The sequence below is a fragment of the Lipomyces oligophaga genome (assembly GCF_038497815.1).
Source record: "Lipomyces oligophaga strain CBS 7107 unplaced genomic scaffold V1516scaffold_4, whole genome shotgun sequence".
NCBI classification, from domain to species: Eukaryota; Fungi; Ascomycota; class Lipomycetes; order Lipomycetales; family Lipomycetaceae; genus Lipomyces; species [Lipomyces] oligophaga.
In genome coordinates this window covers 1465676-1477388 of record NW_027117788.1, presented here as the reverse complement: position 1 = coordinate 1477388, position 11713 = coordinate 1465676, and the positions used below count along the sequence as shown (strand labels likewise).

Genomic DNA, 11713 nt, shown 5'->3' with positions numbered 1-11713 from the left:
ACGCGGCTGAGTTCCAACCCTAAGATAGGGCTGAGAGCTTCTGCTGCGGCGCAGTTGCGATTTGAGTTCGGTTGTTTGTTTACATTCGACTTGGGAGGTTAACGCGCTCTAAGCTGAGAGCGTGAAATAGATCGCGTATTGGAATAGCCTTGCGTGTTGTATACAATTCCGGGCGTTTTACATGCGATTGATCCTGCTGATTGTTAAATTTCATGAAATAGATGTCTTCGTCCAGTAACTCACCGCATCGAAAGCGGCAATCGCTCGGATTCTTCTCAGAACAAGAGAATCGTCCTGCAGTTGACGAAGTAACAGTTCAGGCCAAACGAAAGCGCGCAAAGAGTTTAGATGGATCGCAGGATCTAACCTTGCTGCTTGCAGCTAAGAAGAGGACTTTGTCGACAGTTCCTACCTTTTCTAGTGTAAGATTTCATTTTAATCGTTGGGAAAGTTATAACAGTAGTAACCAAGTGAAGGCACCGCGGGGTATCTTGAAGCCGTTCGCTGCTAATGATGACAATCATACTGTCATAGGTGTAATGCAGGTTGCGCTAAAAAAAGAGGAATCGTCAAACTCGAAGCCTAAATTACGAGAATTGAGCCGCCGTGTTAGTTTTGCACCGGAGGCGACACTGCAGTATGTTTGTTGTTAGCTGACTAGCTTGTGATAATTTACTTAAATAGCGATAGTACATTCGATATTGATGTTCTTGACGAGCGTTTAGCCTCAAGACAAAACTTGAGTTCGCCACAGCGTCCAGCTCCAACCGTGGTTTTTTATTCACCAAGTAGTGAAGACCAGGACGAGACCGAAAGTGATAGCGAAGAGATCGGAGACGACGAAGATGGAGATGGAGATGAAGATGTTATCATGGGAGTGGAAGATGACAGCGAAGTAGATATGGAAGATGCCACTGACGTGTTTGAGCATGTTTTGGATTATTCTGCTGGCGTCATTGAAAGTCCAACAAGATCTTGTGCACGAGGGATGAGTCAATCTGGTCTATTCTCTCCATCAAATCTGCCAGAAGAAACTGAAGCTATGGAAGTTACCACAGCCGTAGGAAACATTGTCCAGAATAATCAAAATGACGACGAAAATGAAAATGCTGATGAGACAATGGATGTTACCCGAGCTGTTGGTTCAATTGCCCAGACTAGGTCTGGTATTGATGTTGAAGTAGATGTTGATACTACGATGGATGTCACCCGCGCTTTTGGAACCATTCAGTCTGCTCGAGTGACGAGTCCCAATGAAATAGATGACTCAAATATGACCATGGACATTACCTGTGCCGTTGGTGTCATACAAGATGCGTCTGATGATGAGGATATGTCAATGCAAGTTACACAAGCTGTTGGATCCATAAGGCCACTGCAGACAACTGCAAACGAACTTGAAGGTGAAAGCACAAATATGACCATGGATATTACTCGTGCAATTGGCTCGATTGAGAATGAGGAGGAAGATCAAACAGTAGCGATGGATCTGACCAAAGCTGTTGGATTTGTTGACCAAAGATTTGTTGGAGTTGAGGATCAGAGCCAGGAAGAAATCTCCATGGATCTCACTCGTGCCGTTCCCTCAGCATATATTTCGACACCGTTGTCAGCCAAACAGATTTCTTCAAGCAAGTCCTCGACGCCCCTAGCGCAGAATCGGCCAAACTTGGTCATGACTCCGACAAAGAGTGCTACTCCTAGTAGTGCTCCACGCTCAGCCAGATCACTGCAACGATCCGGTTGTATTCTAGCGTCTAATACACCAACTCGTTTGTCTGCTAGCAAACCAATAATGGATTCCTATATCAAAATCAAGTCTCCTCCAATAGGGTCTCCAAGCATTATTCTTCGAAGACGAAAGAGTCTATTAGATCAAGAACAGTCTGAGAATAGATTCGATGGAACTAATATATCTCTTGGCACTCCAGATGGAAAAAAACTCAAGGAAGAAATTAATGATGTGCTATTTAAAGTCAACACAAGCAGTCTTCAGAAGAAAATTCAGAGCCTTACTCCGAAGAAAGTTTTACGAATCCCTAATGAGCAGGTAAGGTCTGGTCGGAAAGATGTATTGAAGGGTATGCGAGAAGAGGAACAGCAACTATTGCAAAAAATATATTCTCCACTCAAATCTCAAGCCGCCTTGACTGGGTCTCCAACAAAAAAGCTTTCCAAACGATTGAGCAGTATTCCGTCGCCGGATCTAAAGTTCAGTTTAGCTGAAACTCCGGCTCGAACAACAAATAGGTTGTCTACATTTACTTCGGACGTGAACTTATTACCCGACGAAAAACCGATTGCAGTGAACTTGTCTAAAGCAATGCCCTACAGCCCGATAAGTCTAAATGACTTTTTAAAATTGATCTCCATCCAGTTTTTAGAAGGATTAAATACGACAAGACGGACGACAACTGTCATACAACCTCCTGCCACGGATGTGCAACTAACATTGGAATCGATGGTATTATCGAAACTGCTTCATTGTCCTTTACTTGAATTGTTCGAATTTGTAAGTTTGATCGTTGAGAATAGAACAGCAAGTTTCTAATGTCATGTTAGAGCTGTCGAGAACTTCGGAAGAACATTGAGGATGGGAACGAGAATTTTGATCAGCTGGAAGATGATTTGTCCGAAAACAATCCTAAAATATTTCGAGCTTATGTCGGAGCGTCGAGTCGTGATCAAGTTGCAATGGCTGCACAGTTCAAAGTCATAAAGACATATGCACGACTACAGGCTAAGAGAGTTTGGTATGAATGGCGCACTAAGCTATTGGATGGAGTTATGCCTAGTTTGAATCGCAATTTGTCCTTAATAGTACAAGATTCCGCGAAACTAACAGAAGAGACTGCAAAGATTAAGCCGTCGTTCTCTGAGATCAAGGAGAGACATGACAAGTTAAAAGCCAAGCTAGAGCAGCTGCAGCAGCGAAAAATAGAAATGCAAGATTGCGATAAGCAAGAAGTGACGCGTGTTCGGACTCGGGTTCAACAAATGAAGATTGAGATTGAGAAACTGGACGAAACTAACCGCTCGCTGAAGGCTGAAGAGAGTAGACTACAAGATGAAATAACGGAGAAGCAAGCGGATGTCGAGCGATTAAACAATGAAATATTGACTGCTGAGGAAGTGATTGAGTCCAATAAATCGGTGGACATGGCGAAGGTCGATGATTTGAAATGTAAGTTTCTGCGCTACTGTTTGGTGGTGTGGCAACTAATATAGTAGTGAATTTGGAGTTCATAACGCAACTATTTGGATGGAAGCCAAAGAGATACATAGACGGTGTTTTGAGTTTGGAACTAGATCAGCTTGTTTCGATCGACCTTGTTCAAGAGGAAAATCGGATATCAAAAGTGGAATGCGCAGACACAGATTCTGATGTCGTAAGAAGTTTCTTCGTGTCACGGATTCAAGCGCTGAGCACGGATTCAGTCTACGAATATCTTAATACGGCAGCAAATATAGCATATTTGTCTGAAAAGGTGATGGAGGAGATCAATTGGCTTCAAGGCCGGTTTATCACTTCAGTCACCTCAGACGCTGATGGGTCAATAATCATTTCAACGGAAGTATTCATTCGGCCAGCACGGTCAAAAGTGCAGATCAAGTATTGCCTATCAGTTAATCGCGAACGCAAATCTCAAAATGTTCATAGGCCCACGTTTACTTGCTTTGTGGAAGTGAAATCTATTTATGGGAAAGATGTCAAGATACCAGGTTATTTATGGAAGCGAGTTCACGATTGCGAAGATTGTATAGTTGGTGACAGAACTGAAAACCAAAATATTCCGTTAGGTGTCTTTACGGGTTTGAAGTTTGAGTTTAGTTCTAAATAGTTAGTGTTTCAATATGATCACGAATTTTGCTGAGTAGGTAGCACCGTAATGCTTAACAAGTCTACCCCTGTTTGGATCAAGCTATGTTTGGGAGCAATCTCCAGAAATGAAATCGACTCGACTACCTTAATTTCAACGAATTGGCAGATTATACTGAAATAAGTCAAAAAAAGTCGTAAAATTAAAATTAAAATTAAAATAAATGGCATGCAACTAAAATTTAGTCCAATCGACTACATTCTTTTCATGACTGATCGATTTCGCCGTATAGAGGATACAAGTAGGAACGAGCTATTATTCACGCCAGCAAGCAGGGAAGCTAAAGCCGCAGAGTCGACAGGCGGCCTCGGTCGGATCTCATCCATTCGTCTTGATTTGTCTGGATATTATTTGTTGAATGATCTTTGGTTTCTCCACTCAAAGATTCTTTCCAACCAGAAGAATAATATTTGCTTTAGGTAATTGTATCTGTTGCTCGAAGTTGAAGTTCTGCAGTTCGAGACTAATTGCTGAAGGCGCACTAAAGTCATCTCAACGTCGATTTAAATCAATCATGCCAGTCGATCTCACTGATAAAGACGTCACGTTAACCTATGAAGGAGCGACGACCAAAATTCTTCTTCATGGTGCGAATATTCTGACGTGGACCATTGATGGTAAAGACCAGCTGTGGCTGTCAGAGTGAGTTTTATACGCGCACTAGGAAAGATTTAGCAATTCCGTTGACCGTTTGTTTTGCCAGTGGTGCGATTTTGGACGGATCTAAATCTGTTCGTGGAGGTGTTCCTCTTGTATTTCCTGTAAGATGTTCTTCCTGATTATCTGAAAGTGGGCTGAGCCTAACCGGAGATAGGTGTTTGGAAAAGCTACTACTGGAGTTTGCGCTGCACTTCCTCAGCATGGATTTGCTCGTCTTTCTGATGTAAGTTTATCCAGCAGGTGCTCTCGATTGATATAATAACATCTGACTTGGGTTTCAGTGGGAATTTCTCGGTCAGACCACTGCGTCTCCATTAACAGTTCAATTTGGCCTTGGCCCTGAAAATGTGCCTGATGAGTTCACTGACATTTGGTCCTTTGATTTCACACTTATCTACACAGTGACTCTTGACAAGACAAGTTTGACTTCCGCATTAACAATCACAAATCCCGGACCAGTTGCATGGGATTTCCAGACACTCTTTCACACTTATTTCAAGATTCCCAACGTCGATGTGGTTTCCGTAACGGGTTTGGGCGGTGTTACGGTAAAGGATAAGGCGGCTAAAAGCGAATATTCCGCCAAAGAGGCCGATGTGACTATTGCTTGCGAAGTTGATCGAGTCTATGAAAATGTATCGAAGCCAGTCGATATTGTTTCTTCCGGTACGAAGATCTTTGAAATCGAACGTTATGGACTTGATGATGTTGGTATGTAGCTCCTTGGGACATAGGAAAACTTCTTAATTAACAAAAGCAAACAACAGTTGTCTGGAACCCCTGGACTGCGTGTACGAAAATGGCAGATTTTAAGCCAGTCGATGCCTATAAATCCATGATCTGTGTCGAAGCTGGAAGCGTTTCAAAGTGGACAACGGTCCAGCCTGGTGAGTCTACTACTGTTAAAGAGACATTAAAAGCTTTATTGTGAATGAAGTAAATCTACGTCTACGTTCGTAGATAAGATCTAGTTTCATGGATTTGTTATTTTAAATATTTTGAGTAAAAAAATTGAGATCTATTAATTAAGGTGATTTTTTTTTTAGCAAAGACCAGCAAAAGTAACAGCTATTTTACAAAGCAAAGTACTAAAATATACAACTCAATAAGTACGTCCAATTATTTCGGAAGACCGACAGAATTAATGAGACTATCATCAGATTTAATAGGACCCGGCCCAACACTTGTTAAAATGATTCTACTAACGCCGTCAGACAGAGAGTCGTAGAAGGACGGTGGAATACCCTCTGGCACCGCCGCTGCAATGGTGGGCTTTTTATCCCATCCCTCAAGTCCTGGCAGCGCTGCCTTTATAAGACCTAGGACGACATTTTCGTCCTTTTCGAGGTAGTAAAGCACTGCATTTGGACCTGCATCAAATGTATAGGCAGCAACGACGCGGCCTGCAAGGGCATTCATCTCTTCTACCAATCCGATGACAGCGCGAGAAGTATCGTTCATATAAAACACTGGTGGCGAAGAATCCAAACAGACGGCATGGAATTGGTTTGAGTCCATCATAGTCAACAAGCCAAAAGTGTCAAAGTCTTTGTTTCTGATCGCCTCGCTCATGACCTCAAATCGTTTGGGAACAACAGTGTCAATCCGATACTTGAACAGCTCAGACGTATTTGCGGTTGTTTGCATTCCCGTCGTCGAACTTGTTTCTTTCTTTTTTGCAGAGACAACCAAAATTGCTGCGCGCATTTCTGGCCAATCTTGCTCACTGGCAATCTGGACAGCCCGGGAATCTGATCCATCGGGCTCGGTTCCCATCACCCAGGCCACATAGCCACCAAATAACGAACGACAGGCAGAGCCAGATCCTTGACGCGCGATCCGTGATAACTCTTCTGCAGAGCTAGGCAGTTCATACAGATCTGCAATTGCTCTCACGAGTGCCGCAAAACCTGCCGCAGAACTTGCCAGACCTGCAGCAGTAGGGAAATTATTCTCAGAGACGATGTGCAATTTATATTGACTCAATTTTGGCAAAGATGGATCCGTGGACTCGAGTCTTTCACGCAATGCCCTTAATTCCGAAAAACATGCTTTTGTCCTCGCTCCGGTGACGGATTCAGGATGTCCGTTTAACCAGAGAGCGTCTTCCTCAAAAGCGGAGCTGCAGCTAGCAGTTGTGTGCGTTCGTAGATCTGATTGTGCAAGAGTCACTGAAATCGACGAGTTTGTCGGCAAATTCAGTTTAACGTCACGTTTTCCCCAGTATTTTAGTGTCTGCACATGTGTTTAGAATTGTAAGGTCATCCAAGTACGAAAAAATAGAGGCACTCACTGCGATGTTCACCGGCGCGGTGGTCGAGGCAGAATATATTTGGGCCATGTTTAATTTCAATATCTGAATTTGACAATCAATTATCCAGTCCACCCGTGTCTATTGCGAGATTAGGAAGATTTCTCCTATCTGGTGTAATCAGCGTGAGGTTCTAAGAGTTGGGGCTACCATTTTACGGCAGATTCTAAGTTTATTATCTCCTACTTCGCGTCTGCGCGGAGTGCACGTGTTCGAATATTTGATATGGGAGCTAGAAGTTGAGCTTTAACCAGGCCAAAATATCGACTTATAATATGATACAAATAATAGTCTATTATTAAATTACAGCTATTCTACAATCAAAGCAAAATGACGTATCTGTCATTCAGAATTTCTAGCCCGTTCGAACTCAGTTCATGGATAATCAATGATTGCCAATTTGGCAAACTCTTCTACAACAGGAATCACTTCTTCTGGGATCAGGTAAGTCTGACCGTCATCGTCATATCGCATTCGGTCGCGTTCGGAGATCGTGCATACCTCCGTAACACAATTTTGGAGATCGCAAACAAGCTCCAAATATCTTTTTTGGATTTCAAGTGCCTGTTCTCGCATAGTTCGCCGCAATAACGCCTCGACTACGGCTCGCGCATCACTTCGCGTCTCGTTCACTCTCCCAATCATTCGCCGGATCGAGCTCACTAAATACTCTTCCTCGTATATGCTGCCTTTTTTGCCTCTTGCACGCTTTCGCTCTTCTCGCCGGCGGTTTTTTGCTGTCCGTCTCGATGCTCCTGTTTGGGCGGTACCACCTGTCTTACCGGTATAGCGTGTGAACAGGGATCCCCCTGCTGTCGTCGACGCCTGTGAAGTAGCTGCTATTGAGACATTATCCGGTACATCAACATCTCCTCCCATGCCTAATCCGTCGAAATATGCAAACGGATCTTCCTCTTTTTTCAGTCTCAATTCACGCAATCGTGCGAGTTGGGCCGTTAACTGACTCTTGCAATCAGACAGAAACTCAGATATTGTCGAAAAACCTTCAACTACTGCAGGATCAATGATCTCCTCCAGATATTTGTCCTCATTCTGAAGCAACACTATTCGTATGGCCTCTGCAAAACCGTATCCTTTGCAAAGTGCACGTAATCCTTCGCGAAGATTATGACAATACTCTATATATAACGTGGAAGCTTCTCTATATCGCCTCGCTTCCATCAATCCTTCGGCTAACTGCTCTGCTATGGTTTTCAGATTTGGCGGCGTAGAATAATGACGAGCTAATCCGCAAACCGAAACGGCTTCTCGCCAATTTAGACCGAGCACATAACAGTCCAGGGCATTTGAAAATTCTCCCAAAGTTTCATAGGCTATCCCGGCTTCGAGATATTCGCGCTCGGACTTGAGATATTGGCCGTACAACTTCAAAATGGAATATTGTCTCACAGGTTCGTACTTGTAGATACTTAAAGCTTCCCGATACAGACTATGCTGCACGACAAACTCTTCAACTTTAGGAAATATGTCTTGCCCTTCCTCATCATACTTGACCTCACAGAGATGCCCAAGTGCACGGGCAAATCGGCCCAAATGTGTATCAAGCAGAAAATGACGCCACAACGGGCGCTGCTTCTGGAGATTGGTTATGAAAGGCACATACTCTCTGGGATCTTTCTGCGACTGTCTAGCTATTATCAGAGCTAGTCTAAGATCATAGAGGCCTAGCGCATAATTGTATAACACATTGATGTCCTGCAAATAGCACAAGTGCTCCACAGCGGACATCAATTTCTTATTATCGTCGTGTGCAATTTCCGAAACTAGCTGAAGAGCAGAATCAATATCCGGGGGTTCCTTGCAGACATACGCAGTGATAATGGACTGCGTATATGTTTGGCTATACTTGTCAAGTAGAACTGCAAGAATTGAATCACAAATTGTGTTTATTTTCGATTTCGGTTTTTCGGTAGTGTTCTCCTTAATCGCCAAATCCGATAATTTCGGTGCTAGTTCTTGCGATGTCAAACTCTCGGCATGATTTAGCGTCTCTCTGTATACTGTCTTCGTGACGTCCTCAGACCTAGAAAAAAATGTAAGCGTGAACACAATGGTATGCTGAAATATTGTAGAAACTTACGTAAGACCCGACAAGAATAAGTCAAGATATTCCACCTTTCCCAGAGACTGAACAAACTTTTCAACGTTTTCCTTGAACAAAGATGGGTTGTAATCGTACAGAATATCCAAATTGACTCGGTGTGCGCGGCAAGCCTTGAAGGCGTCGGCGTAATCGATTCTTTCGATAGCATTACGCACTCCTTGCAGAACTAGTAATCGGGGGAAAATAGTTTCCAAGTTCCCTCGAGGCATCTGCAGTATGACCGAGACCCGAGAAGGGATGATAGAAACGATTTTAGCCCCTCGCTCGATCGCACGACATCTCTCATCCGTAGAAGAAGTAGCGCCAGCAGGAGGATCTGAAGGAATATCGGGTAACTCCAGAGAATTGCTCAAGTGCACGAATTTGAGATAGTTGTTCGAAGTCGTAAACGCTAAGTGCGACTGAGTGCAGAAAAACGATGTACATGAATTGTGCAATCTCTGAGAACCGATATATAGATGACCGTTACTGGCAAGACCTATAGGAATAATGCGAGTTTCGAGACTATTATCCGAATCAACATAATAATCTGCGGAAGAATGAAGAACAACAACTGAAAACAAGGAGCAGCGCTCAGGAAACTTTACTAGAGCAGCTGAAGATATGCTCCCGGACTCTGCAGAGATCAAAATTTGGCGGACTGTACCATCAGCAAGCTGAACGCAGAGCGAGCGATGGTCAGATCGTGGGCATATTGATAAAACAGGCAAAGTGAATTCCTCTGAAAACAAAATATGAGGCGACAAGTCGGTTTCGGACGACACTCTAAACAAGACGACCTTGGATCTATTGCCAATATCAAATAGAACGGCCAGAGTGGTCTGATCAGCAAACTTGATTTGGCGAGCTACTCCAGACTGTTCAAATGCATTTAGCATGACTGTCTGAGCAACTTTGGGCGCAGCAATGGAGCTGGGACTGCTGACGAGAGACCAAGGGGCAAGTTCGATTCTGTCGTTTTCAAGAACGGCTATGCAGTCATTAACGCCGTTGATCGCAGCATGCAAGGCTGGAGACGATAAGACAAGCGTCCGGAAAGACATTGGCGGTGGAGTATTGGCAAGCGCGAGGGGCGTAAGTTTGAGTTGTGGGCCATCAATAACTAGAACAACTCCTTTATCCATAGGAGGGTCACGAGGCCCTCTAGCGATATCAAATACAAAATCTAGGATTTCGACGCAATCCTCAAATCCAAGAAGAAGAGAGAGCGGCTTTTCTGTGTGCCAGGACAGAAAAGAAACACCCGGACAAGATATTTCTTGCTTCAGATACCAATGGTAGTTATTCGTGGTCCATAGCTGCAATTTATCAGTAATAAGCAGAGCCAAAACCGAAGACTGAGCGTTCCACTGCAGATCTAGGACCAATTGAGAATAACTCAAACTAGTGGAAAATTCGCCGCGACGCAGACCGTTACGTTCAAAAAAAATAACGTCCAGATTATTATCTGATTCATTTCGCTGAACAGACGCAAGAAGGTTTCCAGATGGACGCCAAGATAGAAACGAGTCCTGGCCATCGACAGGCTGGGAAACACTTACAAGGGAACCATCGCGCGCATGAACCCGAATAGTACGCCTGCTCGAATCGGGAGCATACTCATCAACGGATGAAATGGCCAGATACTGGCCATCGCCTCTCCAAGACACACGGACGGTACGATCATCCCACTCACAGAGAGAGCCGGAATCAACCTTGTCTGGCATAGTGGGATCACGCATCGCCTTTGCACCCTTTCCTTCGAATTGCGTTTCTTTGCGACCCCAGCCAACAGATACATGGCGAGAAAGATCGAGATCGGAAATCTGAAGAGGTACTTCGGTGATAAAATCTAGTTCGCGGTTCAGCAAGATAAGAGAAGGCGTATTGGTGGCCAGAGCGAGAATCTCCTCTTCGGGCGACCATTGGGCTGCAGCAATACCGGGATCGATAGAACCGACAATTTCAGGCGACACTAATTCAGGCGACAAGTTGCTGGCGAACACCGAATCTGAGGAGACGATTGGAAATTCGGTTACAGGTCCAGGGGCTAGGCACACTCGGAAAATGTCCCCGAGTTTTGTGACTAGCACCACTGTCTGCTCGTCTGCAAAGAATCGCAAATCGACGACAGAGTCACCTGAACGCGCCACGTCCCAAACAGCGATCGTAGTTGGCCGCTCTGACGACGCAGCGCTGGGGCTGATACAAACCAATTCAAACGTATAAGGAGGCTCAATAGAAGGTCCGAGAGCAATGAAAAGCAAGCTAGTGACGGGGTCGAGAAAGGCAGCTCGTGGAGCAAGGTCTGGAGCTGCTGAGGAGGGGGCCGGCACACGTGCGCGCTGGATGGGCAGCAGGTTCCACATGGCCGGTCCGAGATATCAAAGGCAGACAACAGATAAAAAGGAGGCGAATGCCTAAACAGACAGAAAATAAACAAAAAAACTCAAGAGCAAAAGTCTGAACCAGAAAAGGTCAAAAAAGAAGGAAGAAAAACTCTGTAGATTCGAGGTCAAAAGCTAAACAATTATCTACCCAAACTCGGGCGAAACCAAAAAAAAAATTGTGACACCCAGCTACTACTCCCGTGATCGGCCTCACGTGCCGATACGGGTACGTGACCCAGAGTACGCAATTAATTAAAGTTCTATCCAGTGTATTGGAGTTGGACAGTATCTTCAGTGCTCACAAATAGAGTTTAATCGTAGTTGCTCTACTTAGGGACGCAGAGAGATCCGTGCGCACAAGTGGTCC

General features: G+C 44.4%; 4 protein-coding genes across 4 annotated transcripts; 2 read left to right on the top strand and 2 right to left on the bottom strand.

Moving 5' to 3' along the window:
* The first annotated feature begins 12 nt into the window (after positions 1-12).
* Positions 13-3927, top strand: V1516DRAFT_651868 (Spc7 kinetochore protein-domain-containing protein). The gene is made up of 4 exons (XM_066920269.1): positions 13-637; positions 691-2512; positions 2563-3184; positions 3232-3927. Exons 1-4 carry the CDS (start codon positions 222-224, stop codon positions 3840-3842), a joined length of 3471 nt encoding a protein of 1156 aa, XP_066777714.1. The 5' UTR covers positions 13-221; the 3' UTR covers positions 3843-3927.
* Positions 3928-4226: 299 nt separating this feature from the next.
* On the top strand, positions 4227-5591 carry V1516DRAFT_676077 (galactose mutarotase-like domain-containing protein). The gene is made up of 6 exons (XM_066922354.1): positions 4227-4300; positions 4358-4523; positions 4585-4642; positions 4696-4764; positions 4823-5252; positions 5309-5591. The coding sequence occupies exons 1-6, from the start codon at positions 4240-4242 to the stop codon at positions 5470-5472; spliced, it is 948 nt and encodes a 315-aa protein (XP_066777713.1). The 5' UTR covers positions 4227-4239; the 3' UTR covers positions 5473-5591.
* On the bottom strand, positions 5538-7003 carry V1516DRAFT_676073 (GHMP kinase). Its single transcript, XM_066922353.1, has 2 exons — positions 6835-7003; positions 5538-6776 (listed from the first exon to the last, which is right to left on the bottom strand). The coding sequence occupies exons 1-2, from the start codon at positions 6880-6882 to the stop codon at positions 5661-5663; spliced, it is 1164 nt and encodes a 387-aa protein (XP_066777712.1). The 5' UTR covers positions 6883-7003; the 3' UTR covers positions 5538-5660.
* A 122-nt stretch (positions 7004-7125) lies between these two features.
* On the bottom strand, positions 7126-11470 carry V1516DRAFT_638458 (IKI3 family-domain-containing protein). The gene is made up of 2 exons (XM_066920067.1): positions 8954-11470; positions 7126-8896 (listed from the first exon to the last, which is right to left on the bottom strand). The coding sequence occupies exons 1-2, from the start codon at positions 11323-11325 to the stop codon at positions 7228-7230; spliced, it is 4041 nt and encodes a 1346-aa protein (XP_066777711.1). The 5' UTR covers positions 11326-11470; the 3' UTR covers positions 7126-7227.
* Positions 11471-11713: the final 243 nt, after the last annotated feature.

What these genes read in the sequence shown, in the direction of transcription:
- V1516DRAFT_651868 (XM_066920269.1), top strand. Translation starts at nt 222, where the DNA reads ATGTCTTCGTCCAGTAACTCACCGCATCGAAAGCGGCAATCGCTCGGA. An exon ending in GCACCGGAGGCGACACTGCA is followed by an intron (nt 638 to 690) that starts GTATGTTTGTTG and finishes AAATAGCGATAG; the next exon opens with TACATTCGATATTGATGTTC. An exon ending in GAAGGTCGATGATTTGAAAT is followed by an intron (nt 3,185 to 3,231) that starts GTAAGTTTCTGC and finishes CTAATATAGTAG; the next exon opens with TGAATTTGGAGTTCATAACG.
- V1516DRAFT_676077 (XM_066922354.1), top strand. Translation starts at nt 4,240, where the DNA reads ATGATCTTTGGTTTCTCCACTCAAAGATTCTTTCCAACCAGAAGAATA. An exon ending in GACCAGCTGTGGCTGTCAGA is followed by an intron (nt 4,524 to 4,584) that starts GTGAGTTTTATA and finishes TTGTTTTGCCAG; the next exon opens with TGGTGCGATTTTGGACGGAT. An exon ending in TTATGGACTTGATGATGTTG is followed by an intron (nt 5,253 to 5,308) that starts GTATGTAGCTCC and finishes AGCAAACAACAG; the next exon opens with TTGTCTGGAACCCCTGGACT.
- V1516DRAFT_676073 (XM_066922353.1), bottom strand. Translation starts at nt 6,882, where the DNA reads ATGGCCCAAATATATTCTGCCTCGACCACCGCGCCGGTGAACATCGCA. An exon ending in CCGCGCCGGTGAACATCGCA is followed by an intron (nt 6,777 to 6,834) that starts GTGAGTGCCTCT and finishes ACACATGTGCAG; the next exon opens with ACACTAAAATACTGGGGAAA.
- V1516DRAFT_638458 (XM_066920067.1), bottom strand. Translation starts at nt 11,325, where the DNA reads ATGTGGAACCTGCTGCCCATCCAGCGCGCACGTGTGCCGGCCCCCTCC. An exon ending in TTATTCTTGTCGGGTCTTAC is followed by an intron (nt 8,897 to 8,953) that starts GTAAGTTTCTAC and finishes ATTTTTTTCTAG; the next exon opens with GTCTGAGGACGTCACGAAGA.